The 15,377-nt window shown below is 45.6% G+C and overlaps 1 protein-coding gene across 1 annotated transcript in view; it reads right to left on the bottom strand.

Annotated features, from left to right (window-relative positions):
- Positions 1 to 13,539, bottom strand: part of SLC25A43 (solute carrier family 25 member 43) — a 45,885-nt gene extending 32,346 nt beyond the window's left edge. Inside the window, exons 1-3 of the mRNA XM_036917265.2 lie at positions 13,156 to 13,539; positions 7,157 to 7,398; positions 3,797 to 3,969 (exon numbers count right to left, since the gene is read on the bottom strand). Coding sequence (XP_036773160.2) covers positions 3,797 to 3,969; positions 7,157 to 7,398; positions 13,156 to 13,430 — 690 coding nt within the window. The 5' untranslated portion in view covers positions 13,431 to 13,539. The remainder of the gene's footprint in view (positions 1 to 3,796; positions 3,970 to 7,156; positions 7,399 to 13,155) is intronic.
- Positions 13,540 to 15,377: the final 1,838 nt, after the last annotated feature.

Raw genomic sequence — 15,377 nt, 5'->3', positions numbered from 1 at the left:
GATGTCCATTAGGTCCATCTGTTCTAATATGTTGTTCAGTGTCTCTGTCTCTTTACTTATTTTCTGTCTGGTTGATCTGTCCTTTGGCATGAGTGGTGTGCTGAAGTCTCCTAAAAGTAATGCACTGCTTTCCTCCTTCAGTTCTGTTAGTATTTGTTTCACATATGTAGGTGATCCTGTGTTGGGTGCATAGATATTTATAACAGTTATATCCTCTTGTTGGACAGACCCCTTTATCATTATGTAATGTCCTTCTTTGTCTCTTGTGACTTTCTTTGTTTTGAAGTCTATTTTGTCTGATATAAGTACTGGAACTCCTGCTTTTTTCTCCCTGTTAGTTGCATGAAATATCTTTTTCCATCCCTTTACTTTCAGTCTGTGTATGTCTTTGGGTTTGAAGTGAGTCTCTTGTAGGCAGCATATACATGGGTCTTGTTTTTTAATCCATTCAGTGACTCTATGTCTTTTGATTGGTGCATTCAGACTATTTACATTTAGGGTGATTATCAATAGGCATGTACTTATTGCCATTGCAGGCTGTAGATTCGTGGTTACCAAAGGTTACTATCAGTCTAATTTAACTCACTTTGTGTGCTATTATAAACACAGCTGAAAGGTTCTTTTTTTGTTTTCCTACTTTTTCATCCTCCATTCTTTGTATGTTATGAATCATATTCTGTACTCTTTGCCTATCCCTTGGGTGACATCTATTTAGCCTTAGGAAGGAACACTTCCATCTATAGCAGTCCATCCAAAATGCACTATAAAGGTGGTTTGTGGGAGGTAAATTCTCTCAACTTTTTCTTATCTGGAAATTGTTTAACTCCTCCTTCAAATTTAAATGATAACCTTTCTGGGTAGAGTATTCTTGTTTCAAGGCCCTTCTGCTTCATTGCATTAAATATATCTTGCCACTCCCTTCTGGCCTGTAAGGTTTCTGTTGAGAAGTCTGATGATAGCCTGATGGGTTTTTCTTTATATGTGATCTTTTTTCTCTCCCTAGCTGCTTTTAAAAGTCTGTCTTTATCCTTGATCTTTGCCATTTTAATTATTATGTCTTGATGTCTTCCTTGGGTCCCTTGTGTTGGGAGATCTGTGCACCTCCATGGCTTGAGAGACTATCTCCTTCCCCAGATTGGGGAAGTTTTCAGCAATTACCTCCTCTGTGACACTTTCTATCCCTTTTCCTCTCTCTTCTTCTTCTGGTACCCCTATAATATGAATATTCTTCCGTTTGGATTCATCACAAAATTCTCTCAATATTCTTTCATTATTAGAGATCCTTTTTTCTCTTTGTGCCTCAGCTTCTTTATATTCCTCTTCTCTAATTTCTATTCCATTTACCATCTCTTCTTCTACATCTAATCTGCTTTTAAATTCCTCCATTGTATGTTTCACTTCAGATACAGAATTTCTTAATGATTGAATCTCCGACTTAAATTCGTTCCTGAGTTTCTGAATATTTTTCTGTACCTCCATAAGCATGTTTATGATTTTTATTTTGAACTCTCTTTCAGGCAGATTGGTGAGTTCAGTTTCATTAGGCCCTTTTTCTGGGGTTTGTGAGATTTTGGTCTGAATCATGTTCTTTTGACGTTTCATATTTCTGTGTGGTGCCCTCTAGTGCCCAGAAGCTCCAGTCTCAGGAGGTGCTCAGCCCCTAGAGTGAGGTTGGGTGTCGTAGGGGAGCGGAAATGGTTCCTGGGGGGAGAAAGATATGTTTTCAGATTCCCGTCTGTGGTGCCTGTCTCCAGTGTCAGAGCCAGTGGGCCAAGCACACAGGTGTAAGCCTCTGTGCTTTGTGTCTCTAGCTGTTGTAGGCATGGCCTCCCTATGGTTGGCCTGATGCCAGCACAGTGACTGCAGGTTTGTGAACCGGTGCTGGCAGGCTAGGAGGAAGGTGCAGCAGGCTATATGTGTCACAGTGGGAGGCCTTGGAGCTGAGTAGGCAGCCAGGTGGATGGAGTGACTGAAGTTCTCAACCAACTGGGCAGAGCACGCCCACACAACCTTGTCTAGCTCTCCCCTCCTCCACACAGCAAGCTCCGTGCAAACCCCGCTCCTTCAGCTGCCCTCTCACTGCTAGGAAGCCTCTCAGACTGCCTGCCTTTCCCTTCTTCCAGAGTGGCCGGGTGTGGATCCCCTCCTCCACAAATGTCCGCAATCTGTCTCTCAAGCACTCCACCTGTCTGAGCTCCCCAAGGTCCAGAGCAGCATACAGTGTAGGTTTCTGCTCCCAAAGTAGACCTCCAGGGCTGGGTGTTCAGCAGTCCCAGGCCTCCACCCCCTCCCCTGCTCCATTTCTCTTCCTCACACAGGTGAGCTGGGGTGGGGGAAGGGCTTGGGTCCCACGTGATTAAGGCTTTCGTACATTACCCTGTTTTGTGAGGTCTGTGTGCAGTCTGGTTCAGCCTTCTTTCTTGTTTTAGGGTTAGTTGTATCAATTAACTACATTTTCATACTATCTGTGGTTTTGGGAGGAATTTTCCATCTCACTTCTCATGCCGCCATCTTGAATGTCTGTCCCATTTTAACTATTTTTAAGTATGTGCATTACTTTTAAAATTAGGAAAAAATGTTTTTTACAAATAAGCAGGCACTAACCAAGCTCTAAACTTGTATCTACATTACAATAATGTGACAATTATTTCTTTGGACAAAGGACTAAGAAGGAATATAACCCAGACAAAGAGTTGGATGGATTGGAGCAAAAGAATTGGGTGTAATTGTGATGTGTATTATTCTGAAGGCAGCTTTTCTTTATAGGTTGAGATAAGTACCTGCAGGCTTTTTGGTGCTGAGGTAAGTGAAGCCCAGTCCAGCCCAGCCCAGCAAGCTGCGAGGGGAACCTGGGGGCCACTGAGCCCACACATCAACAAGTTAGAGACATGCAGAAAAACAAACCCAACTGGGTCTGATTATTTAAACTTGGATTCCAACTGACCCCAAATTAATACCAAAGCAGCTCTTTAGGAATATATCAATTGTAGAAATCAAGATTTACCAAGAAGAGACCAGGGAGGCAGGCAAGCCTGGGGATGTGGTGGTATTAAAAAATTTTTTTTCCTGTGGACGTGGAGTTTTAAGGGAGAATAGTGGACAGTGAGCAGGGCTAAGGGCAGATTTGGAGCCTCATCGTGCTTGACTCAGAGCTCACCCCACTCGGCAGACCCACATGTGACCTTACTTGGCTTTACTGAAATTGGCTGTCTCTAGGCTAAGCCAATTACTCACTTTGGAACCTCTGCCCCAGGCTTTTGCCCTGTGGTCTGCAGAGAAAATTTGTTTTCCCAGGTAACAGGAAATGCAGGGCCAATTCCAGTAAGAACCAGATGCAGTTATTTCCTCAGCAAGGAAGTCAGGGACTATTGGGCCATTTGGTTCTTTTGAGTTTGTTTCACTGAGGGGAAGGAGTGGCTCTGAAGAAAGCTGGAGGGCGTGTCCTCCCTGTGGAAGCCGCAGGAGAGGAGGGAGAGTTGGGAGGCTGCTCCCATGTAATGGGTGGTGGCAACTATGAGCAAGAGAGGAAGAAAAGTGGGCCTCATCTGGAGGCTTTGAAAACAGACCTGCAAAAGCAAGAATGTGGAATGGGGTGGCAGCTTGGGCTCAAGCCAAAGCCCTGAGGTTCGCAGCTCAAATGCCACAGAGTGGGGGTTTGCACGGTATGTCTGAGCAGTCACAGGCTCCCTGGAAACCTGGCATCACTGATGGCTGGTGTTCTTTGCTGTTGTTACCCACCCACAAACACTTCCAGGCATCCTCCCTACATGAGGACACCCCCAACATAATGCCTCACCTGCATCTTTCTCTTCACTGTGTCAAAGGGAAAGGAGAGGGTCTGGGTCACTGCAGCAGCCAGGCAGACATTGGCAAAGTTCTGGAGGAGAGAGAACCGATCTTGGGGTGCATTCCAGATTTTCTCCAGGTTTGTGTAAACGAGGAGGGAGCCAGCAGAGAAGGGGAGAGCACCTGCAAAACAAGGCCAGGAAGAGTGGGTGTTTGTCACCATAATGTAGGCTTGAGAGCCTAAATGCCTGTGGGGACTCCAGGGGAAGTAAACAGGACTGCTTCTGTACTTGGTAAAATCACTCCAACTGGAGCAGCAGGAAGAACTTTCTTGGGTGGTGACAATGTGCTGTATTTTGATAGGGGTAGTGTCATTTGTCAAAATGCATAGAATGGTTCATTAAAGGTTTATGTACTTCGCAGTATGTAAATGTTTTTTGACAGTTTATTCCTTTATTCTGGGTCCATAAGTAAACCAAGCACAGAAACAGCTGTGGTTTATAAGCTCTGTTGGGGGGACTGTTTCATAGGAATGCATCCTCTAAACAGCCTGATGGGTCTCTAACTGGGATGGCCACTGCAAGCAGCTCACCTCCCCTGCAACTCTGGGGCCACCCTCCTGTGTGCACTTGTAAGTTGAGCATGATCCAGCCTGTTCAAGGCTGTCACTGGGGGCCAAGCGGCTTGGATGACTCTCCTGCCTCAGTCTTGGCCTGGCCTGGCTTTTTTGGGCCAACTCTGCTTTTTGCTCAGTTATGGCAGGTACGGCAGGTTGGCGGGGCAACCTCCTCCATAGTCACTCAGACAGCCAGGCCAATGTGATGCTGCCATTCCTATCCTGTGGATCCTCTTTATGTTGCCCTTGGAGGGTCTCCACTCTGCTGGGAATCCATAGCTGTGAGATTCCCTATGTAAGCTTAACTTTAAGAAGAATCATAAACAAATATTGAACTCTGGTTGATTGACACACATATTGAAGGACTGAGGAGTGAAGGGTTTTGATGTTTGCAACTTACAGGGAAATCATCAAAAAATACTTAAGATGGACTGATGAATGGCTAGAAGGATAGATAGATATGTGATAAAGCAAAATGTTCACTGTAGCTTATAGATGGTGGGTATATGGGTGTTTCCAATTCTTTTTACTTTTCTGGGTGTTTGAAATCTAAAAACATAGCTGTTGGGGAAAAATTCAGTCCCATAAAGAAAAAAGTTAGTGGGAGGCACTTAGGTTTTGGAGGCTAGGAGGGGCTGGTCTCCAGCTGAGAAGGAAACATTCTCTGGCAACTGCAAAGTGAGGCTGTAGTGGTGAGGGAGCTTACTTGACTTGCCTTTGGCAATGGCGTGGCCATATGTGCTGTGTGATCCTCATCTTTCTAGAGAAAGATGGTGAGCAAGAAGTGCAGTAGGCAGTACTTTCACAAGTTTCCGGAAACTTTGGGAGCCATCTTAAGTTCACACAGGGACTGCTATCCCCTTTTAAAAGAGGGGATAACACAAGTGGGGTTGCCTATCTTAGAAAAACACAACATTTATTTAATAAGCACATGAAAAATGATGCATCAACTCCCCCATTTGCCTTTATTCAGCAAACTTTTGTGGAGGTTTGCTATGTGCAGGGCCCTCTGCTGGGTGCCAGGAATACAAAGAGGAGTAGGCTAATTTCTGGAGATACTCACCATCTAGTGGAAGAGACAGACAGCAGATATGTGCCATAATGGGGGTGCTTTAGGTACACGAGGATCAGAGAGATCAATTTTGCCTGGGTAAAGTAGGAAGGACTTCGCAGAAGAGAGAACTTTCCAACTAGGTCTTGAGGAATGAGTAGGCATTCATCAGACCTTGGGAGAGTGGACAAGCAGTCCAGGCAGAGGGAACAGCATGTATAAAGGGAGTAGTGGTTCCAGGAAAAGCACATGTTTCTGTTTGGCTGGAGCATGAGTGCAGGTGCAGGTGTGACAGGAGATGAGGTGGGCTGGGTGGGTGGGGCTGGCCAGGCCAGGTCTGAAGGACCTGGTACACCATAAGGAATTTGGGCTTTTCCTTGCAGCTCAAGAGTCAGTGAAGGCTTTTAAGGAGGGCAATGGAATGAGGCTGGTGAAAGATCACGATGCTTGGCAGCAGTAGCATGGGAGACCTGGGACTGGGCACAAGTAGGAGCCTCTTGTAAGTGTCTGCAGGAAAGATGAGGTTCAGAGCATGAATGAGGGCAGAGGAGGGAGGGATAAACAAGGGACAGATTGAGGGTTAAAAGAGGCCAAATGACAGCACTGGATGGCCGAAGTGGGAGCGGAGTGAGAGGAGGAGTTAAGTGATTCTCGGTTTCTTCTGGCTTAGGCCAGTGGGTGAAAGAAAGGCAGTTTCATTCATCAGGGAACACAGGAGGAGAGCAGGTGTTAAGCTAATGAAGTCATCATGTTTAGTCGTGAGTTTGGTATGCCCAGGAAGCAGCAGGTAAAGGTGTCCAATAGCAGGTATTCCTACTGCCATTGGGAATTGGTAGCAGTCAGTGGTTAAGAGACAGGGCTCTTGGGTTGTATTGATAGGTTCTTCCACTTTCTATCAACATGACCTTGGGCAAGTCCCTTAGCTTCCCTAAGTATCTATTTCCTAGTCTGTAAAATGAGGCTTAAATGGGAAACTATGCAAAGCGCTTGGCACAGAGCAAGCACCAATAAACCAATAAATGTTAGTCATTGCTGTTGTAGAGACGGGATTGGGAGTCAGTAGAGTATAATGATGCTTGTTTAAGCCACTAGCTTAGATGAGGCCACCTAGGGTGTGGAGGATGAAAAGAAAGTTAAGAAGGATCTGAGGGAACAGTGCTATGTAGAGGCTGGCAGTGTCAGATGAACCAGGTAAGAGAGCTGCCAGAGAGGTGGGAAGAACATCCAGGAGACAGGGGGTCCTAGACCAAGTTTCCAGAAGAAGGGGTGATCAATCTCATCAAATGCCACAACAAAGATCACATAATGGGGGATCTGCTGGATTTGGCAATCAGGGGTACCAGGTGGCCTGTGGGTGTGTAGCCCAGGCCAAGCTTCCAAAGACCAGAGAACTACAGTTGTTACACTACTTGTGCTCCTGCCTGCAGGCAGATGGGGATCATGTGGGACTGCTGTCCCATCAGTCTGTGCTGAGCTACCTCCACTCTCTGTCCTCCTCTCTTCCCTGGAATGGGACAGGCCAAAGTTAGGAGTGGGGTGTGTGGCTATGGAATAGAATGAAGCTAACTGGCTCTAGATGGATTGAATTCATATGACCATGAACTCAGTAAAGCAGATTTAGCTGGTTACAAAGGTATACAATACGTTCATTAATATAAAAGAACACAGCTTTTTCTTGGACAAGATGAAAAGTTCCATCTTACCTAAAACAGTAAGGGAAACTCCTCGATAAAGGGCCAGGAATCCTTCCTGTTGATAAACAGTAGAAAAAGCATGGAGGATCCCCCTGTAAGATGGTTCCAGCATGTTCTGCACAATCAACCGGGTTTTGATGAGGTCTGTAGGATATATCACAATGGTGGAAACCATGCCTGCGAGACTCCCAGCCATGATGGAACTCCACTGGGAAATATGGCCCAAGTCATCAGTGAACAGCATGACAAACCTGGGAGAAAATAGGGGGAAAAGCACAAGGGAATCAGCTATGGATTGTAGTAGAGTGCACCACACTACTTTTTGCAACATTTTCAAGTATTTGGAAATGCTTTACAAAGTGAAAATTACTATACTGATGTATTAGGATTAATGAACAACAAATTCTACTATATTTATATAATTCTACTTAGCTATAAGAGACACCCAACTCTTGCCTTTATATCTACCCTAAGTTCTTCCTCCTTCATTTTAAGCATTTTCCCCTTTTATCTGTGTAACTGTCAATCCTGGCTTGCCTGTGAGGCGTAAAGGAACAAAAGGACTTGTTCTGAACCAAGTAACAGTAAATACCAAACTGGAATGTGCTCCTTGGTTCTGCTGAAACTTAAAAGAAATGTACTTGCTTGAAATGATGACTTTCAGAATCCCCAGGAATTTAAAAATATACTGGCTTAATAATTATAAGAGAAGATGTGCCACCCTGTTAGTTATCAGGAAGATGACATATAAAGGCAGTAACAAGATCCCATCTCTAACTTAGCAGATTGGCAAAGTTTAAAAAGTCTGATAATGTCAAGTGATGGTGAGGATGTATGGATACAGGAACTCTCACCCACTGCTGGTAGTGGTGTAAGTTGGTGCAGTCACTTTGCAGTACTAGTAAAACAGAAAGAATGCCTACGTTCACTCCAACAATACCATTTCTAGGTATGTACCCTAGAGAAACTCTTGCACATGTACATACGAAGACCCAGAAAGCATGGTTTGTAAGTGGAGAAAGTCCAACAACCTAAATGTCCACTGCTAGGGGAATGGATAAATTGTAGTATGGTTATATAATGGATACTTTAGTTAAAATGAATGAGCTTAGAACAATGTATTAGTGTGGAGAAGTCATAAAAGCATAAAACTGAGTGAAAATAGTAAGTTGCAGAGTGACCTATACTGTATGATAACCATCTGTTTAAGAAATGCACCCAGAAAACCATACGTTATTCATGGACAGATATAGTAACATAAAAAAACAGTATAAAATAGACCTCCAGGAAGGTGGAGAGGGGATGGACTGGGAAGGAGAATAAAGAGGAGCTCTATCTGTAATACTGTATTTCTTGTATTAAAAAAAGATACTCCTGTTAAAAGTATCTTCTATACTAATTATCTTTCGTGCTGTCAATTCTGGATGGTGGGTATATGAGTGTTTGCTAGACTGTTCTTGTGTTTCTCTGCAGTTTTACAATTTAGTAAAAAATAACTTTGGGTGGACTTTTCCAAATGCAAAACAGCCACTCTGTTACAGTCCCTCTTTTGGAAGCAGTGCACCCCTAGTTATGAGGGCCTACCACGGCAGAAATCACTATAAGGGGAATTTAGATGGTACACATTCCCTGGCCAGGAAGCAATGGAATTTTACTTTTTGCTGATGAGGACAAAATAAAAAAGGTCTTGGAAACCAAGAAAAATAAAAAATTTTCTGCCAGGGGGGTGGAGAGAGGGAGAGGGACAGCAATCATTTGAGTAAAAGGAAAGTGAACAGAGCTAGGCTCTAGTAAAAGTACTGTGTTTTCTTTTTTTTTTTAATGAGAGCATTCCCAGTTCTTTGGCTGTTGAGCCTCCAGAGCAGAGCATGTCCTGGCTTCTGTTTGGCAGTAAGCCAGGGCCATCAGTCTGCATGATAAATAAGATGAGTGGGTGTTCAGGTGAAATCATTTAACGGGTTCTAGGGTGGCTCCTCTGCTCCCAAGTTTTAATCATTGATTAAAAACATCTTCAAGTGGCAAGGAAGTCTTGACATCATTTTGTCAATCTACTTTTTGTCAGTCTACCTTAACTGCACGGAGACAGTCATTTAAGTTAACTAGCTAGTTTTAAGGATGCAGATAACTAAAGCAGGCATTTACCAATGGGCCATTTGCTTCGGTTTTACTGCCTGCACACTTCCTTGCTCCTCCCTCCTCTCTGCCTTGGCCAGTCTAGTGGGAAGGAAGCCTTAGGAGAGGCAGGAGAGACAGAGGAAATGGTTGACGGGAGGGGTGGTCTGCAGCAAGCTGGACCAACCTAGAAGAAGGTGGGGACTGAAATGACAAAAGAAACACTGTTCTTTCTCACTGCCTCATTCCCTATCCTACTGGATGGCTTCCAGGGCATTTATTCATTCACTACGCACGTATTGAACATCTACAATGTGCCAGACACTGTACTGGCACTCAGCATAGATCATAAGAGTTCAATAATAGTCCTGCCAAAGAAGTGTTTGATAGGGACAACAGGAAAGGAAATAGGCCCTTGGTTCACTGAATGACTTGATGAACTAGGAAGAGGAACCCTGTCTTAGACTTGTTTCATAAAGTAGGGTGTTACTATCAAATATGCAAAATTAAAAAGATGAACCAAAGGAAGTCCTTTCCTCTCGGACTCTTACCGTCCGATACAGAGACAAGGACCACTAATCCTTCCCCTTAGAATCACAGAGTCAAGGCAGGCAGCCCCGACAGGCTCAATGATGTCCTCCTGGTCTCTGCATCTGAAGCTCTTGTCCAGCTGGCTGAGGCAGCAGGGTTCCCGTTCTGCTCTTCCCCATCCCATACTTACAGGCACAGAAGCTTTTCCAGTGAGACTGGATAAGCTGGTGAACAGCAGTAACCCTTTCCTTTCAGCTACACGGATATTACACACACCCTGGATATATGTAATTGGAACTGCCAACACTTCAACTTTGATATACAATGTCTATGTATATCAAAACATCAAGTTGTACACCTTAACACAAGTCAGCAGCCAAACAAAAGCTCAAGAAGTGGTTACACAATAAGGAAAAGGTGTTGGTTATGAACAATTTCAGAGCTGCATGGACCCAAACCAAGGTTTATTCAGCTGGCCAAGCAGCTGTGGAGTAAAGCTGGGTGAAGGTCTACTATCTGATGCATTTGAAAGCCATCCTTTGTGTTAGGTATATTATTTATTACAAGGATCTAGCTCCTAACAGACTCTACTGAGTGGGTTCTCAATCATAAACCTGAGTAAGCAGACATTTCAGCATCACAAGGGTGGGCAGAGCCCTGGACTAAGGGGTCAGATGACGTGGTTTCAAGCTCTGACTCTGCCATTAATTGTGTTGGTGGACAAGTCATTTAACCACCTAATTCCCTGAACATTCTGAATGTTTACACTTTGTTCATATACATGATCACAGGCCATACCATTACCTCCAGACAACTGTTTTGTAATTCATGGTCAGTAAATGGAGATAAATCAGTATAATGATGGACCAAAGTTATAGTTTTTATGTAGGAAGGGTGGCACCATGATTAATTAACCACTTTGCTTTCTGCCTGGCCATTCACTGAAATACTTCTAGTTTCCAGAAAGAAACTAATCTTGTAGGAAAAAATTATTAGAAAACCCAGCAGGGTAACTATCTGTTCTTCCTCTTCCATATATCTCCTCTTCTCCACTCCCACTGTCACCAGCTTACTTAAAGTGCCCTCAGCTGCCACACAGACTAGTGCAAGAGGTTCCTAACTGGTCCTGCCATCCCCGGTCTTCCTCCTCTCTGGTCATCCTACCCTGTCACCAGGTGACAGTAATTCCTGTTGAACTGCTTTAATCACAGCACTCCCGCTCAAAAATAGACCACAGCTACCCTTGCATACCCAGTCCCAACCCTTTAACTCAGCCCCTCCAAGATCTGATTCTAACCTGTATTTCCTTTTACTGCTGTAGACACACCATGCTCCCGTCACGCTGCATACCTTCCCACCTCTGGGCCTTTGCTCAAGACATTACTTACAATATCTTTTTCCCCATCTTTGCCCAGCAAACTCCTACTCATTCTCCTAAGACCAAACTCAGATGTTTTTGTTCCCCTATGAAGTCTTGACATCTTCTCCTTATCCCTCACCAGGACTGTGAAATTTCTATAGCATTTCACCCATGGCAATGACATGCTACAGACATGCTAGTCTTATTCTTCTATCATTTTGTAAGCTCTGAGGCACAGGGACCATGCTGCCTTCATCCTTGCATTTTCCCCAGCCTCATGCACACAGTGGGTACTTAAAGAAGCCTCACTAAATTAATGTCAAATGAATGCAAAGAGAAAGGTAACATGATGCCATAGAGAACGGGATTTGGATTTAGAGACCAGGTGGTGGAACTCTCAGCTCTGTTACCTACAATGTTGTGGCCCATCTGAGCCCAGTTTTGCATCTGTACAATGGGCTTAATACTTCTTATCCTATGGACCTTACAGGGCAGGAGGAAGGAGTTGTAAGAATCCAATGATGTACACACACAAAAAACGGTAACTAGGTCGAGGTGATGTGTGTGTTAATTAGCTTGATTGTGGTCATTTCACAATGTCTATGTATATCAAAACATCACATTGTACACCTTAAATATATACAATTTTTGTACGTCAAGGGTACCTCAGTAAAGCTGTTAAAAAATCCAGTGATGTACATATACTAGGTGGTTAGGAGAAAAGCCACAATACTTAAACCAGCCTTCGAAGTTCTGCCTCCCTTTGCTTGGTACACATTCCAAAGATTTCCATACCACGTTGGAGAGCAGAGTGAAGTGGGGAGAAACTGAGTCATTAAAACTCAGAGAACTGTTTACAGACCGCAGGCCAGATGTTGCTGAGGATGAAAGACGGCCTTGAAACGCCCCACAAGGTCACCACATTCCCTCCCCAGAGGGAGAGAAGAACTCTGCTCCCAGGCTTAGGTGAAATGAGTGAGGATTCAGTCCCAGAGGACTCAGGATGACCCCATCGGGGTTCTCATCTGCCAGGTAAGCCTTCCAGGTCTGGCCTCCCAGGGCCGAAGGCAATTCTGTAACGGTTAGTTAGCCTCCAAGGTTGGATTAATGTGGTCAGGACTGTGGGCTGTCTGTCTAATTCAGTGCCAAGGCCAGTCTTCAGGGTTGGTGCTGTGCCCACTGAATGAGGAACACAGGGACCATCCCCTAAGTACAGAAGCATCTCTTCCTGAAATGCCATCACTACCATTTCACTAGGCTTTATTTTCAGTTAAAATGCAAATATCTCTGAGCTCTGAGGAAGCTTTAGGAGTCATCCAGCATTTGCAATCTTTAGATCCTTTCCTGAGAAGCAGCTGTTGTAAGAAGGTGAAAAAGCCCAAAGAATGGGGTGAGGCAGTAGTAGGCTGAGGGGGCTGTTTGCAGCTTAGGGAGGGGAAGCTTCAGCCTGCGTTGAACCCTAAAGACAAGTTTCACTGGGGGTGGTGGGAGCGGGGCGGTGCTGCAGAAATCTGTGGCCTTTTTCTGGCCAGATTGGTCCCTCTCCCCGATACCAAGCACGTTCTAGGGGCTTTGGTCACATGAACGCACTTGCATACACACACCTTCAAAAGGGTCTCTCTTCTCAGCCAGCCAAGGCAAAATTACTAAGTTGGTGAATGATGGGAATGGTCAGGAGCCATCTCTCTGCAGATCCCTTCATTGCCTCCCCGCAAATCTTCTTTTGCACCATTCCACCTCCTCGCTGGGGCAACCGGATAAGCCTCTCTGAGCCAGGGCTGTGCCCCTACAAAAACTGCACCTGGCGGGGCAGGAATCCCGAGACTGTGAAAAACTTGGGGACTGCTCTTTGGGAACGGTAGGCGTCGCCTTTTGGCCAAACTGTCCCGAGGGGTCCCACGCAATCCGGAAGGGGCCTGGGGCTCGCCCCCCGGGGCCTGGGCTTCCGGAGGCCGCGGACCTCCCCGCGGCTGCCTCCCGTCTCCCGGCCCCGCCCAGCTCTTACTTGCGGTAGGCGGCGAGCTGCACGGCACTGCAGGGGAAGAGGCGCAGGCACGCCACCGCGTTCCCCTTCCACAGGGCCCGGGGCCCCTCGGCCCGCCACACCCGGAGCCCCGCGGCCCCCGGCCCCCGGGCGCGGCCCCGCACGACGCCGACCTGGGCCAGCACGGTGGCGAGCTCCAGCGGCGCGGTGAGGCTGAGGCTCAGCGCCCCCGCCAGCCCGGCGCACAGCAGCCGTTGGCTGCCCGTCAGCCGGCCGTCCCGCCGCCAAGTCACCATCGCGCTTTGCGGGCCCGAGCCCCGGCCCGCCTGGGAGACCGCGTGGCTCGGGCCGGAGGTGGCCGGGCTTCGGCGGAGGGGGCGGGCCAGCGGCCCAGGCAGGAAGCCGGGACCACGCCCGAGCCCGCCTCGGGGCTGAAGGTGGAGTCGAGGAGGTCCGCCCCTGGGTCTGCGGCCTGGCGGGTTTAATGTATGCTGTTCAGTTGGCGAGTTTTTGTTTGCAGTGGAGAAAGTCCCCAAGTTCTCACAAGGCCTGGCCAGCTAGACTTCTTTTTCCTAAGTATTCAGCGCTCCTTCTGCCTCTCTTCTTGTTTACCCTTTTCTCCCTATTCACATTACACCTCGCCCTGTACCTTCCCTGGCCCGGCTTCTCTTCCCTCTGAGCTCCGTTGTTCTGCTCCAATAAAAAGCCTGGCAGATTTTGCAGTGGAGAAAGGAAAAACCTTCTATAGCATACAGTGTTACTTATCAGACATATGTCAAGTTTTGGACTTTATGTATATTATCTCAGCCCTAAGAACAACTCTTAAGTATGTCCTCATTTATTGCCCTCATTTGGAGAGGCTGTAGGTGTGGTTAGAGCCTGGAATCTGGAACCTCCTTAGAATATTGGCTCAGCAGTTTACGAGCTGTGTGACCTTTGGGATGTCACTCAACCTCTCTGCCTCAGTTGCCTCATCTATAGTTTTTTTCCAATAGGGGTTGTTATAAGGATTACATGAGAAATGATACCTATAAGCGCTATATATGTTAGCTATGATTAGATACTATTTTGCAGAAAAGGAAACCAAGACAGACATTACCTTGTTCTAGGTCATGCAGCTGCTAAAGGCAGTCAGGATTCAAATCTAGGTGGGTTTTATGCCAACATCCAATAATAGCGACACCACAGGTCCACTATGACTGTAGTGTGTAACTAGAGTAGGACATTTTCAATGGTTCTGTAAGGTAAGAGGACAGGAGAGGCAAAGAAGGGCTAAGAATGACTTGGCTAGAATCGAAGTAGGATTTGATAAGTTAAAAAATTTCCAAATTTCAGTCTTTTTAAAAAGTCACATCAGTAATAATAATGAAAAGGAAAGGGGCAGTCAGGAGTCTGTTAAAGACATCCCAAGTACACAGTTACTTTTAGGCTTGTATCGTTTCTACATTTATCAACACACGTGATGATAAAAGGAAGCCTTTCTTAAAGGCATTGCAGGGTTTAGACTGAGAGGACTTCTAGTTACAGAAGCCTTGCTCTGCTCTCAGTGATTGGGGAATGCTGACTTTTCATGTTTTGTGAGTTCTCTTGTCTTATTGTCAGCTAATTTCACAGCCACGGGAGGCTGGAGAAAGTAGATTTGTGAGTCTGAAGACCAGAGGACACTGGACTTTAAGAGCGCTTGAAATGGAATCTGGAGACTACAATAAGGAAACCTTCAGGTACCAGTTCAGTTCTAAAAAACTGTTGGACAACAGGACTAGATCCTAAAGCTCCTTCAGGGAGCTCTGACCCAGGAATGGAACAGTTAATGCAATAACCTCACTGTATGGAGATTGCCTCAGCTGAGTTTTGTATTGTTTTCCTTTTGTTTTAAGGCATCTTATATGAGAGCTTCAACTGCACCCACCTTGGGAACCAGGTATACCCTTTTCTTTAGCACTACGATTCTATTGTGTTCAGCTTGAATGAAATGTTCGAATGCTCCAGAGGCCAGAAGAGTCATTTTAGTCTTCATTGCTGTGGGCCAGAAGAGATCATCAACTGATGGTCTACTTTAACCTGGAAGGTAAAAAGGCACATTTTTTCATGACAGGTACATGGAACAGTCAAACGAGTAACCACTAAGTATATATTTGCTGCCTTCTGTCTTTTCATAATAATGTGCTAACATAACAAGGTGTGTTAATATTTTACTCAGTGAGAGTGTCACTCATTTATTTGCTAAGCATCGGGGACATTAT

Source organism: Manis pentadactyla, chromosome X, assembly GCF_030020395.1.
Source record: "Manis pentadactyla isolate mManPen7 chromosome X, mManPen7.hap1, whole genome shotgun sequence".
Lineage (NCBI taxonomy): Eukaryota > Metazoa > Chordata > Mammalia > Pholidota > Manidae > Manis > Manis pentadactyla.
This window is presented reverse-complemented; position numbering and strand designations above follow the sequence as displayed.